The 17,361-nt window shown below is 48.5% G+C and overlaps 3 protein-coding genes across 5 annotated transcripts in view; 2 read left to right on the top strand and 1 right to left on the bottom strand.

The window, feature by feature from the left end:
• The window catches only part of LOC135394051 (sialin-like), a 136,964-nt gene that overhangs the window by 12,041 nt on the left and 107,562 nt on the right, over positions 1-17,361 (bottom strand). The gene's annotated exons all lie outside the window — the stretch shown is intronic.
• LOC135395313 (uncharacterized) lies at positions 437-4,729 on the top strand. Its single transcript, XM_064626542.1, has 3 exons — positions 437-572; positions 1,505-1,945; positions 2,237-4,729. The coding sequence occupies exons 2-3, from the start codon at positions 1,505-1,507 to the stop codon at positions 4,667-4,669; spliced, it is 2,874 nt and encodes a 957-aa protein (XP_064482612.1). The 5' UTR covers positions 437-572; the 3' UTR covers positions 4,670-4,729.
• On the top strand, positions 15,764-17,057 carry LOC135395314 (very long chain fatty acid elongase AAEL008004-like). Its single transcript, XM_064626543.1, has one exon. The coding sequence runs from the start codon at positions 15,993-15,995 to the stop codon at positions 16,803-16,805; it is 813 nt and encodes a 270-aa protein (XP_064482613.1). The 5' UTR covers positions 15,764-15,992; the 3' UTR covers positions 16,806-17,057.

Here is a 17,361-nt window from a genome sequence, read left to right on the forward strand (position 1 = left end):
GCTCTGCGCCAACTATCGCCACGAATGATAAGGTAATTGATCCAGATTCGAAGAACGAAGGGGTGCCTTTTTGTGTCAATTTGGTTATGATCATTGACACATAAAGGCGTACGCTTCCCTCTCTTCTAGGATCAGAAGCGATAACCCTACCATTCGTATAGCAATGGTTGGCGCAGAACGTGTTATGCGGTGAACTTCTGTTTTTAGAGGCGGTGGTGCTGGCGAAAGGCGTCACTGTTGTCGCCCTCACAGAGGTGGGCAACGTCACGACTGACGCCCGGGGGAATGTGCGTCCTGGGCCGACTTCTAAGGGAACTGTGCCGACATATGTCTTCGTCTGAGGAATGCCCAGGAAAAACCTTAGACAGCACAGCCGGCACCGGGATTCGAACCCGGTACCTCCCAGTGCACTCAAACAACGTCGCTCGCTTTCTACCATTGAGGAAGAAGAAGTCGGTCACCCGAGGGAAGCTGGGCACGTGCCATAAGTTCTTCAACTGCTTCAACGACCACTGAGTGTGTTTTGGAAACGCTCTCTCGCTTCAGAGTTAGGCTCCAGCAGCTGCCGTAACGTAAGTGTTCACACGGTGACAGCATAGTTGCAGAGTTTATTTTTTGATTTTTTACTGGGATAGATGCTATGAGATACCCTGCGCAATGCCGAGGAGTCCCACTTAGGACGAAACAGCCGTCCCCCTTCAAAGCGGCGTTCTGATGCGCCTAAGTGCATCGAAGCGCTATCTATAGCGGCAAGATCCCGTGCGATAAGAGATACTTTCAAGAAACTATTTTCTTGACTACATCCCAAAAAGCGTGCAGGGAGCAAAAAGGTTGAGAACCACTAATTTATACACACGTACGTGTGTGCATGAGCGTGAGGGTGCACACCAGGGTTGCAGAATGGGGTCTCCCATTCCGTTCCAATTCCATTCCCAAGAATTGCGATAATTCCATTCCTTTTAATTCCTTGGAATGAAAAGGTATGGTCAGTTCCTACTCCTGGAATGGCTTGGCAACCCAATTCTATTCCGTTAATTCCCTCAATAAAAGAAAAGGACCGGTAACCATACTGGCAAGTCCAGCAGTGCTAGAGGAGATTGACATTAGCAAGCACGGAAAAAGCACAAAGACAAGGTTATTTCACTCTTGACCGTGTGCAGGTGTGGTGCAAAGGGTGCGAGGGCAGAAACCAGCACGTTGAAACCAAAACTGCCACCGGGGCACCCAGACCATTCCATTCCGTTCCTAGGACACGTTCCGCCAGTCCATTCCAATTTCATTCCGGGCTCTGCTAAATCTGGAATGATTCCGGAATCTTTTCAACTCCGGAGTGGCAACTTCTGCAACCCTGGTGCACACTGCTGATTCGGACTGCTGCAGTATATCTAATTGATCGAATTGTACATCTCTCATAGCCTGATGACGAGAAACGTGCCTTCGTTTTGAGTAAGCCAAACTGGTGGTAGATAACGACCAGGACAACCACGACTCGTGTCTCTTGCAGATGTCCTTCAGTCGCAGACCTCTGTTTGGACCTGCTTGGATGAGTGGAGACACTGGGGTGAACAGTGGAGTGATACCTGTCACGCTACCCTCATCCTATTTCAAGGCCTGCACGAATGCCCAGCTGGCCCCACCGACCACACAGAAGATCCCCGCAATTTGTCCAGCTTCCATCGATGACGACGACACAGATGAGGAGAGCCTCGAACATCCTCCAGCCGTAACGGAGGTTAGCCTGCCTCACCACGACGACGACGATGCCACCTTCCTTAGGCCCTGGTACACTGACGACGGGGACTTCGAAAACAAGAACGAGGACCTCTCCATCATGTCCTCCGTAGCCCCCTTGTGGAGCTTACAAAAGAAAGGGAGACGTCAGGAACCAGCGAAAGTCCCCCACGAGCACGACGTCACTGCACTCATGGGGGAGCTAGGGCTTCAGGTGACCCTCCTGTTTTTCCTGGTTTAGGAATGGTAACCTACAATATAAGGTGTCCACGTTGAAAACGAGTAAGCAAAACGAAGACTGGTGGTTTTCATCTGTTTTCGTTTATTACGTTCAGTAAAACTTCGGTTGCTAGTTTGAGCTTGTGGGTGCTGCCCGTCTTCGCCCCTTTGCGTGCTCCTTTTCAACATTGATTCCGATCAACTTGCCCGACTTTCTACACTTAGCATATACGGGGCGTGTTTAAGTCGTGACAGATGTAATACAGCTCGTTTTCTTTTGATCCAGGTGACTTCACTGGCAACGCCAAAGCCCCTGCCTGTATCCAGTCCAAGGCCCCGGGCAGTGTTCAGCGCAGTGCGCGGTATCCAGCTCTGCAAAGGCATCCGCCCAGTGACTGCAGTTGCGGGCACAGCGCCTGAATCTGGCGACCATAGCAACGTCCAAGGAGACCATGAAAGAGGCGTCCGCCCACAAGAGAGCGGAGACAACGTCTCCGGTGACGTTCGTTTTGATTCGGAACCCACGACGCCACAGAGGAGCGAGGTGGCGGTAGCCCGTCCAAAGGGCATTCATAAACAAGAGCAAGATGTGACGCGCAGAAAGAGCTTGGACGAAGCGACGTTCGCCCCGTCGGACGAACTTCCGCAAGCTCGGACTGCCCCTTACTCTAAATTAACTGGAGACCGGGGAGATTCCGACGAAGTCCTTTCTCCGGTCGGCGATATCAAGTCCATGTCGTCACCTCAGAGGACGAAGATGACCATGAACCAAATGTCTCCCCTCAGACTATCACCGCCCACTAGAAAAAACTACCAAGCCCGAGGCGTCAAAAGCACTTTGATGCCCAGTGCCACCGCGCACACCCGAACAGCGTCCTCCAGGCTGGCATCTAGAAAAACATATGGAATTTCAACGTCTTTCAAAAAATTTCCCGAACCTGACGAAGATTCAAGACATCCTGAGAGCGACAGAAAAATTCTGGGGAGATTTCTTTCCAGTGGGAGCACCAGCGATTTTCCAACAATAGACTCTTTCCATCCGCACTATACCAGATCTGATGAGCTTGAGAACGACATTAGTCCTGCTGGTGTCTTTGCGAACGGCGGGAACGACCTGAGAAAAACAACGGGAGCATCAGCATCGGGCGACACAATGGCTCATGGTGAAAAATCGGAGCACATCTCTTCCACAACTGGTTGTCCCGTAACAGCAGGCTCTCTCAAACGAGATGGACTAAAAACTCCACCCAACAACTCTGGAGTTAAGAACAAGGTGGGCTCATTCTCAGACTTCTTCTCCGGCGTCATACTTGACCCACACTTCACTTCGACTCCCGTAACGATCCACAATGACCTGGAGAGTGCACTTGGCGAGGAACAGTTGTCATGGCAAGGTTTTGATGTGTTTCCTTCCAGTGAATACTTCAAGGCTTTCGAATCGTTTCCTCAGCCTACTGGCACAGAAGAGAGGTCAATGTCCATGTCAGGTGATGTCTACGAGTCTCTGAGCACGGGATTTCCGCCTAGCAGGTTAGTAGGCCGTGCATCGCCAACTGCATTCCAGGACAGTGAGAATGCATCGTCTCGCGCCCTCCCACCACGTGAATGTGTGTCCTCCGTTGACTCATTTTTCACGGTAGCGTCTTTCGACGAAGATTCTCTCAGTACTGTTCTGTGTAACAGCCCTGCACGAAATCGTGTTTCTGAGTGCCCAGCCACTGACTGCAGCCCGAGCAGTAAAAGTAACTGGACTTTCTACAGTGCCTCTACGACTGACAGTCGTCCTGGAAGCCAGGAGCTTTCGCCCAGCATTTCTCAGCAAGACCTCATCGACATATCGCTCTTCAACTCGACCACCAAAAACGAAACAACCTCATCAGTTCCCAAGATTGGATCCGGATATCAGACATCATCTATGGTAACTACCAGCTACACATCGACAGAGGCAGATGAACCCTCGATACCGCCGGGTTTCGTGGATGGGTCTGGCGGTTCCGATGCTGTTGGTCTTCTTCCGGGCCCCGAAGATTCTTCCACGGCTAGCCAAGGCAGCAACCGCGAAGGATCACAAGTTTCGAAGCAGAATGAAGAATACTGGGGTTCTTTCCAGAGCCATCCCCGCCTCTTGGATGAGTCTTCTGAACCGTCGAGCTGCGGAAGCCCCTCGAGGTGGTCAGACAGCGAGGAGTGGAAGATGTTTCTTTCAAGCGCGGAGTCTAGTACAAGCCCCAGCAACCTATCTGGCTTTCAGAGCTACGAAGAGGAACATGTTAGCCGTGCAATGCGAAACGTAATGCTCCCGCGCTACTTGAAACTCTCAAGCACGACAGAGATGTTCGCCCCTTTCGATCACCGTCCGCTACGACTTCCCGATGACGACTCCATTGTTACGAGTGATTCTTTGCGTCTAGTTCGTGGGTCAAAGTCAGTAACGTCGGACACAACGGTAACAAGGAGCGAAGCGTCCCAGTCTGTACTAGAGCGGCCATCGGCGACGTCCATCTCGATGCCAGATTTGAACAATTTCCACGCAAGAGAAAAGGGGGAGGAGTCCTACATTATGGACATGGCGTATACAACGTGCATGCCAGTGGCAGATAATGACCCTTCTGTCTGGAGTACAGAGTCCAACGGCTGTACTGAGCTGAACTTATCTCCAGAGTCGTCTCTGTCTGCGATAATGGAAATTTATTCCAGAGATAGTGGTGCTACGAAATAAGTGAGGTAGCAAAGGAAAGACGTTCGCGCTTCGCCTGGTTATTAATAAATTGAGTTTACAGGGAAGCTCTCTATATACTCATGAGGCGAGCACTATGCCCTATTGGCCACGTGCGGTACAGGCGTCAACTTTGCTTATACAAGTGAAAAATAGCCGAAGCTCTGTGGCTGCGCGTGGATAATATATTTACAAGTTGAATGTGCACTCCCGTTTCGCTCTAGTTGGAGCTCATCGGCGCGGCGCAGGGAGGTGACACGATTTTGGGTCGGCACGAACAGTGTTCCAGCGTTTCACGGTGACAGCGCCAACTGTGGAGGCCGCAGTTCAAGCCAGGAAGTGAAAAAGTAAAAGTGAGAAATAGCCGGAGCTCTGTTCGCGCGGAAGCGTACCTCGCGTATGGCGGGCTAGAATGAATGGTGTGCTGAGCGAAGGATGAAGTCGGGTCGGGACGATGGACCTTGTCCACATCTTGTCGCGCAGCGACTTTTGGCGCAGATGGGCTGTTCAAGTTTTCAGCCGGCGCGAATCTGTGCTGCAGGAGCAGCACGTGGTCGGCTCGCATCAGAAGAGCGTTTGTGAGCCCTATAAAAATGTGACTTTCCGCGTGGCGCTCTGCGAGCGACAGCGCAAAAGCTCGTGCAATTCGCCGCCATCTTGTCCACGGCCGTGACCACGCGCTCCCCATGCATTAGATTAGGCGCTTGGCACACCAGTCCTTCTAGCCCGCCATACCTCGCGTTTTCAAAAGTTAGCTCACGACCTACTACTATACTAGAGACCTGGACATCCGCAAAGCTCGCAGCACAGGGCTAGTAGTTCTGGCAATCGCCGCTTCGCTAAGGGGTTTTGCGCTAGCTAGCCATATTTGTTACCACGCGATTTGCCAAAACAATAGCAATGCATGGTGGGTTGTGTTGACAACGACTTGCTTAGCAACAGCCTGTGTAGCCCGGCTGTGCTGCAGACGAACGACTGTGGCAACGATGATAATAGTATACATGTCATTCCCTCTCCCTGATAATGCTATGTGGCTCTTGCGGCGGCCACTAGAACTAATCCATGACGTGGCTTTAGGAGATTGCCATTCGCCAAGGTCTCTAGTACGGAGTATGTCGTGGGTTACGAACGAGACTAGGAGGTACCCGGGTTCGAGTCCCGGTGCCGGCTGTGCTGTCTGGTGCTTTTCCTGGGTTTTCCTCAGACGATTTCAGACATATGTCGGCACAGTTCCCTTAGAAGTCGGCCCAGGACGCACATTCCCCCAGGGCGTCAGACATGACGTTGCCCACCTCTGTGAGGCCGACAACGGCGAGCCCTTTTTCACCATCCACCACCACCACCACCACTAGCTGCTTGGCATATATTTAGCTCCAGTCAGTCTTAGCACCTGTCTTGCCTGATGCAAGTGGTTGCAACAGCATTGCTAAGCGTATGGCTATTAAAATAAAATGAAATGTGATCGAGGCTAGTACGAGGGAAGTATGACGTTATTTATTGTATAAATGAGCTTAGTTTCATGCTAGTTTCATAAGCTTGAAAGCACGTGACTGCTGCGGTATGTAAAATTGAGCATGCAAGAACTTCGCATAAAATCTACCCAGACAAGAAGGTTCATGTAGCTCATGGTATGCCCGCCATACTCATGGTGTACTGGTACTTCTTCGTCCTTCAAAATAGCGAAAATGCGTTCGAACTTTTTGCACTGCTTACAAAAAGAGAAAAAGAAACTGCCGAAGATTCAAAAGGACACTACCCGATCGTAGACAACAGGAAACGAACATACACTTCCCGTTTGCCGCTGACACGGGCTTTCCGACGCAGAACCTCGTCCCGAAAGGACGCTCGCTCATCGTTGCTAAACGACAGAGTGCCTTCGGAAAATGCCAAACGCAAAAGCTACGCGATAATCCGCAGCCGAGGAGCGAAGGTGATGAACACGAAGCTACATCAGACGGATACCCTATATACGGTAACGCTCGTTATACTAAGAACACTTTGTGGTGGCTTATACCACTCTGGAATTCCAGACTGCCTTTCATTCTCATAAATGATACAAAGAGATGTATCTTCTCGCCGCCTGCAGTGCCAACGATCCCGCCGCTTCCCAACGCAACGTTTACGGTGTATTAGACAAGCGGTGGTGTTAGAGGATAACAACCATCCTGCCTGCGCTCGCTGAATAACCAGTGCACTGCGGGGAAGCAATATTTCTTAATAGGGGTTGAAGCTTTGCACGAACGCGCTATGAACAAGCGCTTGCGGTGAACGGCTCATATCGGGCCTGGTTGAATATCAGATTCACATGGATGCACTCTGGTACATAATTAGGGCTGGGCCAGGAATGAAATACGTGTTTCGTATATCGAATAATGAGGATCAATACGAATTTCGGGAAAGAACGGCTTCGGAGGTGAACACTAAGTACCAGGAGCACTGAAGTGACCTCCCTTTTCTTTTTTTTTTTTTTTTTCGGTACGGAGTGTTCTCCAACGCATAAAATGAGTTCCTGAGAAAAAGAGATGAGCCCAGGTGACCTACAGAATGAGCGCGGGGGTTCTGTTCCGCGCACACCTTTGAAAAATTATTCTCCTTCGTGAAAAGAAAGAGCGCATCGCAGAACGCGGGGACGTCGTGACGTATGCTACTCCCATCACGTGACTAGTGACGTACAGCGGCACAGCTCAAGGCTCAAGCATGTGTAAGCGGCGCGTAAGCTGCGAAGAAAAAACAAAGAAACAAGTCAAGGAGCCTCCAATACGTCACGCGATCGTGTCGGCCGTTTGGAACTGCTTTCTCCGACTGTTTTTTTTTTATTATTAGTATTTGATTGCACAGCTATAACGCACCGCAGCGCGAACACATTTTGCATTGTTATTCCTGATGGACTGCTTGACAGATGAGACAGGTCGCGCTGGAAATTGGGAGGTGGTGCGTTCGAACCCTACTACGCATACTAACCCCCCTGTCCCAAACTCCTTCCTGCTGTCCCCTCGTCATCTGTCCACGTCTGCACGCCGCTCACATCCACAGTTGCTTCGCGGCGCTAACACGGAACTTTAAAAAAAAGGTTCTCAAAGAAGACAAGAAAAAAAAAAAAAGAGGGTGGAGTCTGTAAAGCGACGGTAAAACCTGAGGCAATAGACCTCACCGTGTTATGTAAACATTGCAGCGACTGAAGCGTCACAGTGGTGGGCGTCGGTCGCACGTAGAACTATTCGCGCGTGCTGGCGTATATAATCACGTGTGTTTGTTTTGCCCACCAGTAGGCAGATCACGTCACAACGACGCGTTCTCAACGTGTCTCAACGTGAGAACATGTCGTGTTGTTATCTGCTGTTCCTTATCTCAGGTTTTATCGTCGTTTTGCAATGTACCAGCTCGCCCGCACCCTTGCATTTCTACCGTGGAGTCTGTCCACAAGATTTTCCTGCATTTAGCTGCTTTATCCCCGAAACGGTTCCACGTTTTCGTTGCTTGACATCGTCTTCTGCCTTCTGAAGACAACGCCACGTAATCTATAGGGACGGCCTGCTCAATGCCTCTCCTCGTTCCTTCACTATACTCGAACGTGCCGAGCTAGCGTATACGTATCGCCTGCTTCGGGGAATCGTTGTAGACGTTTCCAAACACAGGAGGCACGAGGCTATACGAGTAGCCCCTTTCGCGTCTCAAGGTGGCTCATTTCCGTGGATACGGCCGCCATATGCATGGTCGTGGTTGGACTCCGAAATATTACGTCACGTTAAAGTACAGGCAACACCACTTATATAGATAGAACGCTTGCTTACGCGTCGACGTGACGTAACAACTAAGAGACAGCCAATCAGGATCGTGTTTTCAACTGCGGTGCGAACGTGCTTTCAGCGGTCATAGCCATGGAGAGGAACCATCGTCGTCTGCGAGTGGTTGATTGAACGTTCCCGCGTACTAAATTGGAAATATTTAAAATAAAACGATTTTCCAGAATGACTTTGCAGAAAATGTTTTTTTTTTTTCTGGAAAGCGCGTTGCGCTTTTTGTCTACAGATTCAGATCTACAGGTTTCAAGTTAACCACATTCATTTGCGAGTTCTTGATTTCGCAGAAAGGCCAATCGCTGTAGCAGACGAATTCTAACTTTATATGTCCACGTAGCGAAGGAGGGAGAGGAGACAATAAGCAGGCCTTCTGTATCTATAGGTTGCGTTGGTAGAGGTCGGACCTCGCTTAGCACTGAAGGTGTTACAAATGCCTGAAAAAAAAAAAAAAAGTACGTACTTTCTCTGTTCTTTCTCGAATGCGTGGAATCACCCAACATAATAATAACGAATGCAGGATGGAAAGTGATGGAAGGTGATTGTTCTGAGGCTGGAACATATACAGGAGACAAACACAACAACACAAGCCTCAAAGTTGCCTTGGGACAGAACAGTTGAAATATGGCAGTGAAATATGGCCATATTTCAATTTATTCAAGAATGCACGTGCACGTTTAGATGTACTTGTATTACGTTTGGAGAGAACTTAACGCGTACAAATTGTCGGCCTTTGGCGGCATTGGTTATCCGCATATGACTGGAAACAGATTTACGCTTAACACTTCAATAAATTTAAAAAAGGGGGATTTAAGCGTAAAGTGAGTCAACCTATATTTCGGTGTGGCGACATGCTGCACGTGCCGCAGGGAAGGACGGCGGATAATTTTGACCATTCATTAATTCATTTATTTATTGATTCGTTTATTCTACGGTCACATTTTGCACGCGCTGCATAAGCAAAGGCTTCACTTCTTTCTGACGCGTAGTTGACACGGTTTCAATTTAATTTCTTTTCTGGACTGACGCCTCTATATCAAGAACTCGTTTAGCATAAATCACACTGTCCAGGCGGTGTCTAAGTCTTCTTCGATACCTTCTTCCATCTTCTTGTACAAAAACGAAAAAAGAAAAAGATCATATCTCTTATTCACTTTATCATTCCTTTGATCGCGCAGTAATCGATAGGGCTTTTCTCTTCCAAATCCTCAATGAGCGGAGATATATCATCGACAGGCGCACCGCCCGGGCAGAAAAACAACAAAAAAGCCAATCTATACGGGTGAAAGTATAATACTGTATATTTCCTGCGAATGGGCGGATGTGCAGTAACCATGACAACGTCCCTCGTCGTACAGCTACGCTTTAAAAAATCAGTGCGCCAAGTAATCGTCAAGAACCACTCACACTATAACGATAGTTAACGACGGACCCGCTGCGAGACCCAGCTGGAGTTCTTTGTGCATCGTAGCAGCACAATTACCGTTACGTACCAAATGCCCCCTAAGATGCCCCCCTTTTTGGCTCCTGAAATGAGGTAGCCCGCTGTGCGGTGTACGGAACGCACACCGACCTAATAAGTTTCTCATAATCACCTTCCCTGAAGATATGAAGATGGAGTGTGTAGTAGTGGGTTGACGCGCAAAAGGTATGACAATATTCCTCGGCTTTTATGCGCGAAGGAATATTATAGAAAAAAAAATCGGTCGCTGCTTGGATCATGTTCCCCGCATTATTTTTAGGTGGCTATGCTACTCTCTAGTGGCCAATAGAGTCACTAAATAGAGTAGCGGCACTGAGCCACGCCAGCGAGCGAGCCGGCCATCTTGGGTCCGGCGCGGCTGTGTCGCCTAGCAACGGGACGCCGACCTCCCCCTTCTCCGACAGAGAACGCGCGCAGTCCAGCCAGCTCGCAACCCAGGAAACATGTTTTGGATGGAGGGACTCAACATGGACGGCGCGTTCTTGGAAGGAGAAACCACGTGACACGATCGGGCCCAATCGCGGACACCGAACGGCGGCTCCGGCGCGGAAAACGAATGCGATACTCTGTACACCTATTTGGTGACTCTATAGAGGCGACCTCGCAAGGAACTGTGCTGGCATCTTCACGCGTCTGAGGGAAACCCAGGGTAAATGCCCAGAGAGCATGCAGTACCACTGCCGGGATTCGAACCCGGGTCGCCTTCCAGACTCGCCACGGGGCGTCCCGCGTGTTGGTGGTAGCAAAGGTCGTGCTGAAGACTGGGAGGTGATGGGTTCGAATCCTACCACCGGCTGTGCTGGCTGAGGTTTTCCCTGGGTGTTCCGATGACATTCCTGACGAATGTCGGCACAGTTCCCCGTGAAGTCGGCCCCGGATGGATACTAATCCCCTCTCCCCCACTCCTTCCTGCTGTCCCCTCTCCACCCGTCTACACGTGTACGCCGCTCATAGCCACAGTTGCTTCGCAGCGCTAACACCAAAAATAAATTTAAAAAAAACGAGCCACGGGAGCTGTCTCTCTCTGTCTCTCTCTTCTTTATTCTTTTTTTTTTTTTTTTGTTGTTGTTATTGTTCACGGAAGCTTACGGAGAAAAACTGGAAATGCTACAGTGACGAGTGTAAAAAGACGAAAAACGAAGAAAAAGTGTGGGCAGTGAGCAGAGCACAGCGATCTATGGGCTTTGGCGAAAGCCACCGTTCGGAAACCTTCACTAAGATACCAGATTACATTTTGGACTCAGCTCGAAAATGCTTCTACGTTCAGAAACAAGTATCATTAAAAATGGCTAGGATATACGCCGTGATTCAATTGAAACACGAATCCCGAGCAGATCCTGTTAGCCACGAGGTCGATCCAGAGTTACACTTTCGAGCACCGACGTCTTCTCTTCAAACGGGCAAGCGTGACTCTCCGAACCGCAGTTAGTGTAGGTGGCATCGTAGAAGACGCGCAGAACACATCGTCCTCGGGTGTCGAAAATATTGACACTCAAAGGGTTTTAGAGCCTGTCTCGTGTGAACCCCCTAGCCTTCGTCGTCGCGCAATTGTTATGTCCTCTTTTTGTTTGAAAATTTACCGATTCAGTCATTTGAAACTTTTGAACTACGAACTACATGTAGCACTCCATCACATTAACCCGTTCGTCTGTTTGTGTTCACCATGCTAGTGTAGGCGACCTGGAGTACCCAGTCGGACTTTGTCGCGGCTCACATCCCTATTTTTTTTTTTCTTTATCACATCGCCATCACCATCAACTGCATAATAGCGTCGAAAATCTCAAAAGCTCGTAACGCGCTCGTAATGCGTCATGACGACGGGCTTCTGTCAGGACAGGAGGACGAAAATAAAGTTTTCGGCCATTTAAATCTCATCGGCAACATCCTCGACACAGTAGGATGATATTTTTATTACCCCGCGATGTTCGAAAGCGTCGTCAGCTCAAAGATAAAGAAAGCAAGTATTTTAGGGCAAGCTATCTGTATTACGGCGTGGATAGCACTATAGCCAGCCGCCACCTTTAGTATAGCAAGCGCACACTCATCGCAGTTGGCAGCGACTTCGAACGCAGAGGTTGGCAATATACGTAGTGACTTAGCAAATACTTCGGGATCGCAACGTTGACAAGGAATTAATGTTAGCCATTCTACCTGCCAGTTGTAGACATCCATGAGACACACGAAAAGCGTACACCATTGCTTATTTAGGTTAATGCATGACAATGCCATCAATTTAACTTTATAATGAATGGAATAGTGGAGAGGAATGTGTAGTATATAACTAGCACTGTAAGCTATTTTCTGGTGTACCCGTATACTAGATTTCCCTCATCATCTCCTCATCCTGTCCCAATGAGCAACAGACCACTGTACCGCCACAGCGGCGATGAATCGCGCAATCAATCAATCAAAATATAATGTAATATAATATTATCATCATCCACAGTATGTGTGTGTGTGTGTGTGTGTCCCGTGTGAATTGCTTTCTGTGTTTATTTGAATGGAGCTTACATTTGGTTTATCCGCTGCACATATCGCTGCGTCACGGCTATGCTTCACGTGTGTGAGCGCGTGCAACAGCTTTAGTTAGGGTGGTATTATTTTGTTCGGCTCTGTGTAGCCGTCCACATAGTCCCTCTCCTGCGAAAACGTCCGTGGGACACGCAGTATTTGTTAAATAAAGTAATAATAAATAAACGACGGCATTCTCTCATGCGCCACATGTTCGAAACTGCACGGTGTTCCAATCATACGCAAAATCACTTTTAGCACACCGCACAAGCGTCAGAGAGGTGCACCATGTACTTCCCAAGCACTGCTACGCTGCTACCCATAAAAAAATATATGATATCGCGTCGCAACACCCCACAAATTTAATTTGACAGTTAATGTAGTCGCATAGCGAATCAGCTGTGCTAGAAACCATAGCAGAAAAAGAAAAATGCATGCCAACAGGAATTCCTGTTCTTATTCACTAACATGAGCTTGTTGTTTAGACCTCGAGGATGCACTGTGCCACCAGCTTACTTCTGACGCAGAATAGTGGGCGGAGCATAGTGAAGAAAATCATTGCTGTCTCTTTTTTCAAGTTCCCGAGCCACTTCGCAATCCCCCCCCCCCCTCCGCCCCCGCTACTGAATCGGTCACGACCTCCCTGGGTGTCGCTACTGCTATGGTCCACCTGAAACGACTGATAACAGCGAAAGCATATAAAGGAGTTTTTTTTTTTGGGGGGGGGGGGGGGGAGAAAGAAAATCGGCACGGCGAATGCTGAAACTTACGCGGCAGCAACTCCACGGCAGGCATTTCCGCCAGGGAGGTAGCCGTGGGAGAGGTCACGTGCTTACGATAACCAATTGAAATGACTGGGGCTCTCGCTGAAGGTTCTTCAATGCTTTGTACCTCTGTAGAAATACGATTCTATCTGCCTCAATACCCTGACGTGCGGTGCGATTAGTGCAAGATGTGTAGTGAACTACATGCTATATGAAAGTGTCACTTTAAGGCCATACTCAAAGTCGGTGCTCAACAAGGTCAGAATATGTAGTAGTCGTTGCCCACCTAAAGCCAGCTACTGTTTTTAGCCTCGTAGATTGCAACTATATACTTCCCATTTTATTCCCATTACTCTGAAATTTACTCCCGAGCACTGGAAGCAGTCCCTAAAACGGTACCCTTGATGAAACAGACTGTGTAGATGTGTGCTCTGCGGGAAGCTGATGGAACAACGCAATATAATGAAGGAAGTTTCCGCCTGCAGAATAATATAATCGTTCGTTGTTCCTTCTCGATAAAGTATGACCTATGCATGTGACGAGGTTGCTATAAACTGATACATCACTGTCATTCACGTACATTAGGAGGACAAAGCGTGAAATGCAGTTTCTACTGTGTGATATTCATTTAGACCCCAAAGAGACTAATAGGTGTGGCAATGCATCTTTTCGGTCTTTTTTTTTTTTTAGAGTGGATGCTGAAAGTGCGAGAACATCCCAACGCCCTCACGTCACGAGCACTGCGGTGACGTCAGGCTCTGGGTGACGTCGAAAAACAACGACACGACATGAAAACAGTATACAGCAACAGAGAAAGCCTGCTTACTCGTCGACGTGACGAGACAACTGAGAGCCAGCCAATCAGCATCGTGTTTTCAACGGCCGTAGCCATGGAGACGAGCCACCGTCAGCCGCATGGGCAGCCACTGTCGTCTGCGAGCGAACGTCGCCGCGATCTAAACGGGAAAACTAAATAAAGCGCAAAACGGTCCCATATTTTTCTCAAAACTGATTTTCTGGAAAGTGTGGTGCACTTTTAGTCTACAGGTTCAAAACTGCGAAGTTGGCTGCAATCATTTGCGAGTTCTTGAATTCGCAGAACTGCGAAACGCGGTGGCGGACCTATTCCGACATTATGTGTTCACGTAGCGAAGGAGGGAGAGGAGGCGATAAGCAGGCCTTCTGTAGCTAGGTGGCGTTGTATAGACACGGTTCAGTTCAAAAAAGGGCACAGCGAACGTACATTCCTCAGAATAGGAAAACGGCCGAAACTCAAGCGGATTGACGATTATGCAAATTATATTCGATAGCTGGCGCGGTGCGCGATGTCTGTCAGAGTGGAATACCTTAGCGCCATCAAACGCCATTTACGTTCCGCTCAGTACGTTTGAGATGCGCGTTGATTAGATTCCAGTACACGAAGCTAATGAATCGTCCTGGTGCGCATTGGCTACAGTGTGGCTTTTTATCCCCACACAGGGTGTCCACATCGGAGTAAATGAAGGTAATGATGCACTCTCATCTGACGATTGTTGGCTCCCGAGAATAACGAAGGTGGTGGTAGTGGTAGCAAGATGATGACGATGATGATGGTGGTGGTGGTGGTAGGAAGAGCGGGGGATTTTTGTTCCCTATTAGCACCGCGAAGCAAACGCGCTAATAATGCAAAAAAAAAAGAGGTGTGAAGATAGAACACTTTTTTTAAAGTACATGAACTGTATTCAAGACTGTGTCCATCTTGTTCCTTGTTGTTCACGTGGTTCCAACCATAGCGGGGTGTTCGCAGACGACAAACGAAACATTGTGGTTGTGGAAGTCATTTGTGGCCTATTTAAACGGTTAACCAGCGTGTATAGCTTTGGTATGTAGGGTTCTAGTTATCCAATGTGCACGTAAGGCCTAAGTCGTACACCAAGCATATAGCCTTTTGAAAGCTTCGTGCATACAACCAGTTCAAGCATAAATGTACTGACGGAGTACAGTCATTATATCGTTTTTACATAATAAATAATCGATATGCCAGCAATTGTCAGATTGAACCTTTTAAGCGTGACAGCACATACACGCAACAGACATAAGCGAAACACATAGGCATATATATAGGCTACAGGCATGAAAGGCGGGACGGCCAGTAACTGATATAAATACAAATAAATTAGATGCGGACAATGGAAGAAAGTAGACTATTGAAGAAAAAAAAAGTATTTGCTGCTTACTTCACCTTCTTTAGGATAAGGGCGTCAGAATTATTTACGGCTGCTTTCAGAGATTGTCTTGATGACGTCATAATCCGGGAAGTGTTGTCAAGCCACAATTTAAAAGCGCTCGTAAAAAATCCTAAGGCCCTTGTCCTCAAGAGGGCGGAGCCTCCGTCGTAACGTAGACATCCTTGTAAACTTCCTCCTGTCACCTTTTAAGTAGTCTACCGCTTAATAAAGACCCTTTTCTATTACCTTCTTGTGCTGCGCGCATCTAATTTATTTTGTACCGAGACCCGTATATATAACCGTGAGGAAGAGCAACACACTTTGTTGCGACACCACACAGCATAACTGCACCGGGTGGAACACAAGAAGGATGAAGATAGTTGCTCGTGCTTTCCGCGGGGAATTCTCCGGAAGGCCGGTTAAAACACTGTGACTTCAGGCTTACAAGTGCCAGTACCTTCCCAATGGTCCGAATCCCAGGTCACTGATTCCAGCTTGAACAACATGCAAGAAGTCCTGGATTTCTTCTGAACGGGAGATTTACTTGGAAAGGGAAGACGAAAAATGGCATCTATGCTGACCGACGTCATCAGGGAGGTCACTGGCACCACGGACCCCAGGGTCGCCACCTGGCCCCTGATGGGAACCCCAGTGCATATGGCTTGTCTACTGATCGCCTACGTCTATTTCTGCAAGATATTCGGACCTCGTTTCTTCAAAGAGCGTGACCCTCTGGCCATCACTTGGCTCGTCCGGCTACACAACGTCAGCTTGATCACCTTCAATATCCTCATCGTGTACTCGTACAGCACCTTAGCTCTTTTCACTGGTAACTTCAACTGGCTCTGCCTGACGTCAATCTACTCACAGGTCTCCATTCTGAATCTCTGCTGGTGGTATCTTGTCGTCAAGATACTGGACCTCCTGGACACCGTCTTTTTCGTGGTGACAAAGAAGCAAGACCATGTGACCACCTTGCACGTCTTTCATCACGTTAGCGTTGTCATTACAGTATGGCTGGATATTAAGTATGGCGTCCTGGGACAGAACATAGCGAGCATTGTGCTCAATTCTTTAGTACATGTGATCATGTACTCGTACTATTTCCTAACAACATTGGGACCAAAGGTGCGTCGGTTCCTGTGGTGGAAGAAATACCTGACGGCGCTTCAGATCGTGCAGCTGGTTACCATATCGGTTCATCAAAGCCTGCCTTTGTTCATGGACTGTGGCTTGCGGCCGAAATGGCTGACGATATTAGCAGAGGGCGAGTTGGTCATCGTAACTCTCATGTTCTTCCAGTTCTACTGCAGAACCTATAATAGCAAACGACAACAGCTAGAACCTATGGCAGACGATCACAAGAAGACGGGATGATTTTTTTCTTGTTTCCCTCTTATTTGTAGTCTTAGTGTAAGCCCAATCGCCCTTTACTTGCGGATGTTCTGTTTTGAAGGGCATCAGACCACGTTGTTCGTAAGGACACTACAGCCTTGTTATCCGCAAGAGAGTTGATAAAACGTGCTGATGAACACAAAGCTCTTGTGTGGGTGTTTCTGGAGCAGCATTCATTCTTTCTACAGGGAGCGAAACACAACAAGAGTACATGTCATGTGACTGGAGTACCGCATTGATGTACGGTGTTGATGACCCATCTAGGATCTATAGGATCCGACTTTAAAGCGATATTACTTCCTTATCGGTGAAGTGTGTCCCATGGGGCAGCCTGCTGCCTATTGCACCGCTCTATATCGACACCCTCGTAACACGATTTTCATTGATCATGGACTAGGATAGCTGCTGCAGCAGCTATCCTAGCGGAAGAACCAAGCGCGTAAGACGTCCCCAATGTGCAGGATAGCGGCATAGCGCACAGGATAGCACTACCCCAGGGTATATGCTCCGGAAATTCCGATCGGGGCGTACGGAAGCA

This window comes from Ornithodoros turicata, chromosome 5, assembly GCF_037126465.1.
Source record: "Ornithodoros turicata isolate Travis chromosome 5, ASM3712646v1, whole genome shotgun sequence".
Classification (NCBI taxonomy): Eukaryota; Metazoa; Arthropoda; class Arachnida; order Ixodida; family Argasidae; genus Ornithodoros; species Ornithodoros turicata.

Excerpts from the sequence above, each read along its gene's own strand:
- LOC135395313 (XM_064626542.1), top strand. The coding sequence starts at position 1,505 with ATGTCCTTCAGTCGCAGACCTCTGTTTGGACCTGCTTGGATGAGTGGA. Across the intron at positions 1,946-2,236 it reads TGGGGGAGCTAGGGCTTCAG|GTGACTTCACTGGCAACGCC; the intron begins GTGACCCTCCTG and ends CTTTTGATCCAG.
- LOC135395314 (XM_064626543.1), top strand. The coding sequence starts at position 15,993 with ATGGCATCTATGCTGACCGACGTCATCAGGGAGGTCACTGGCACCACG.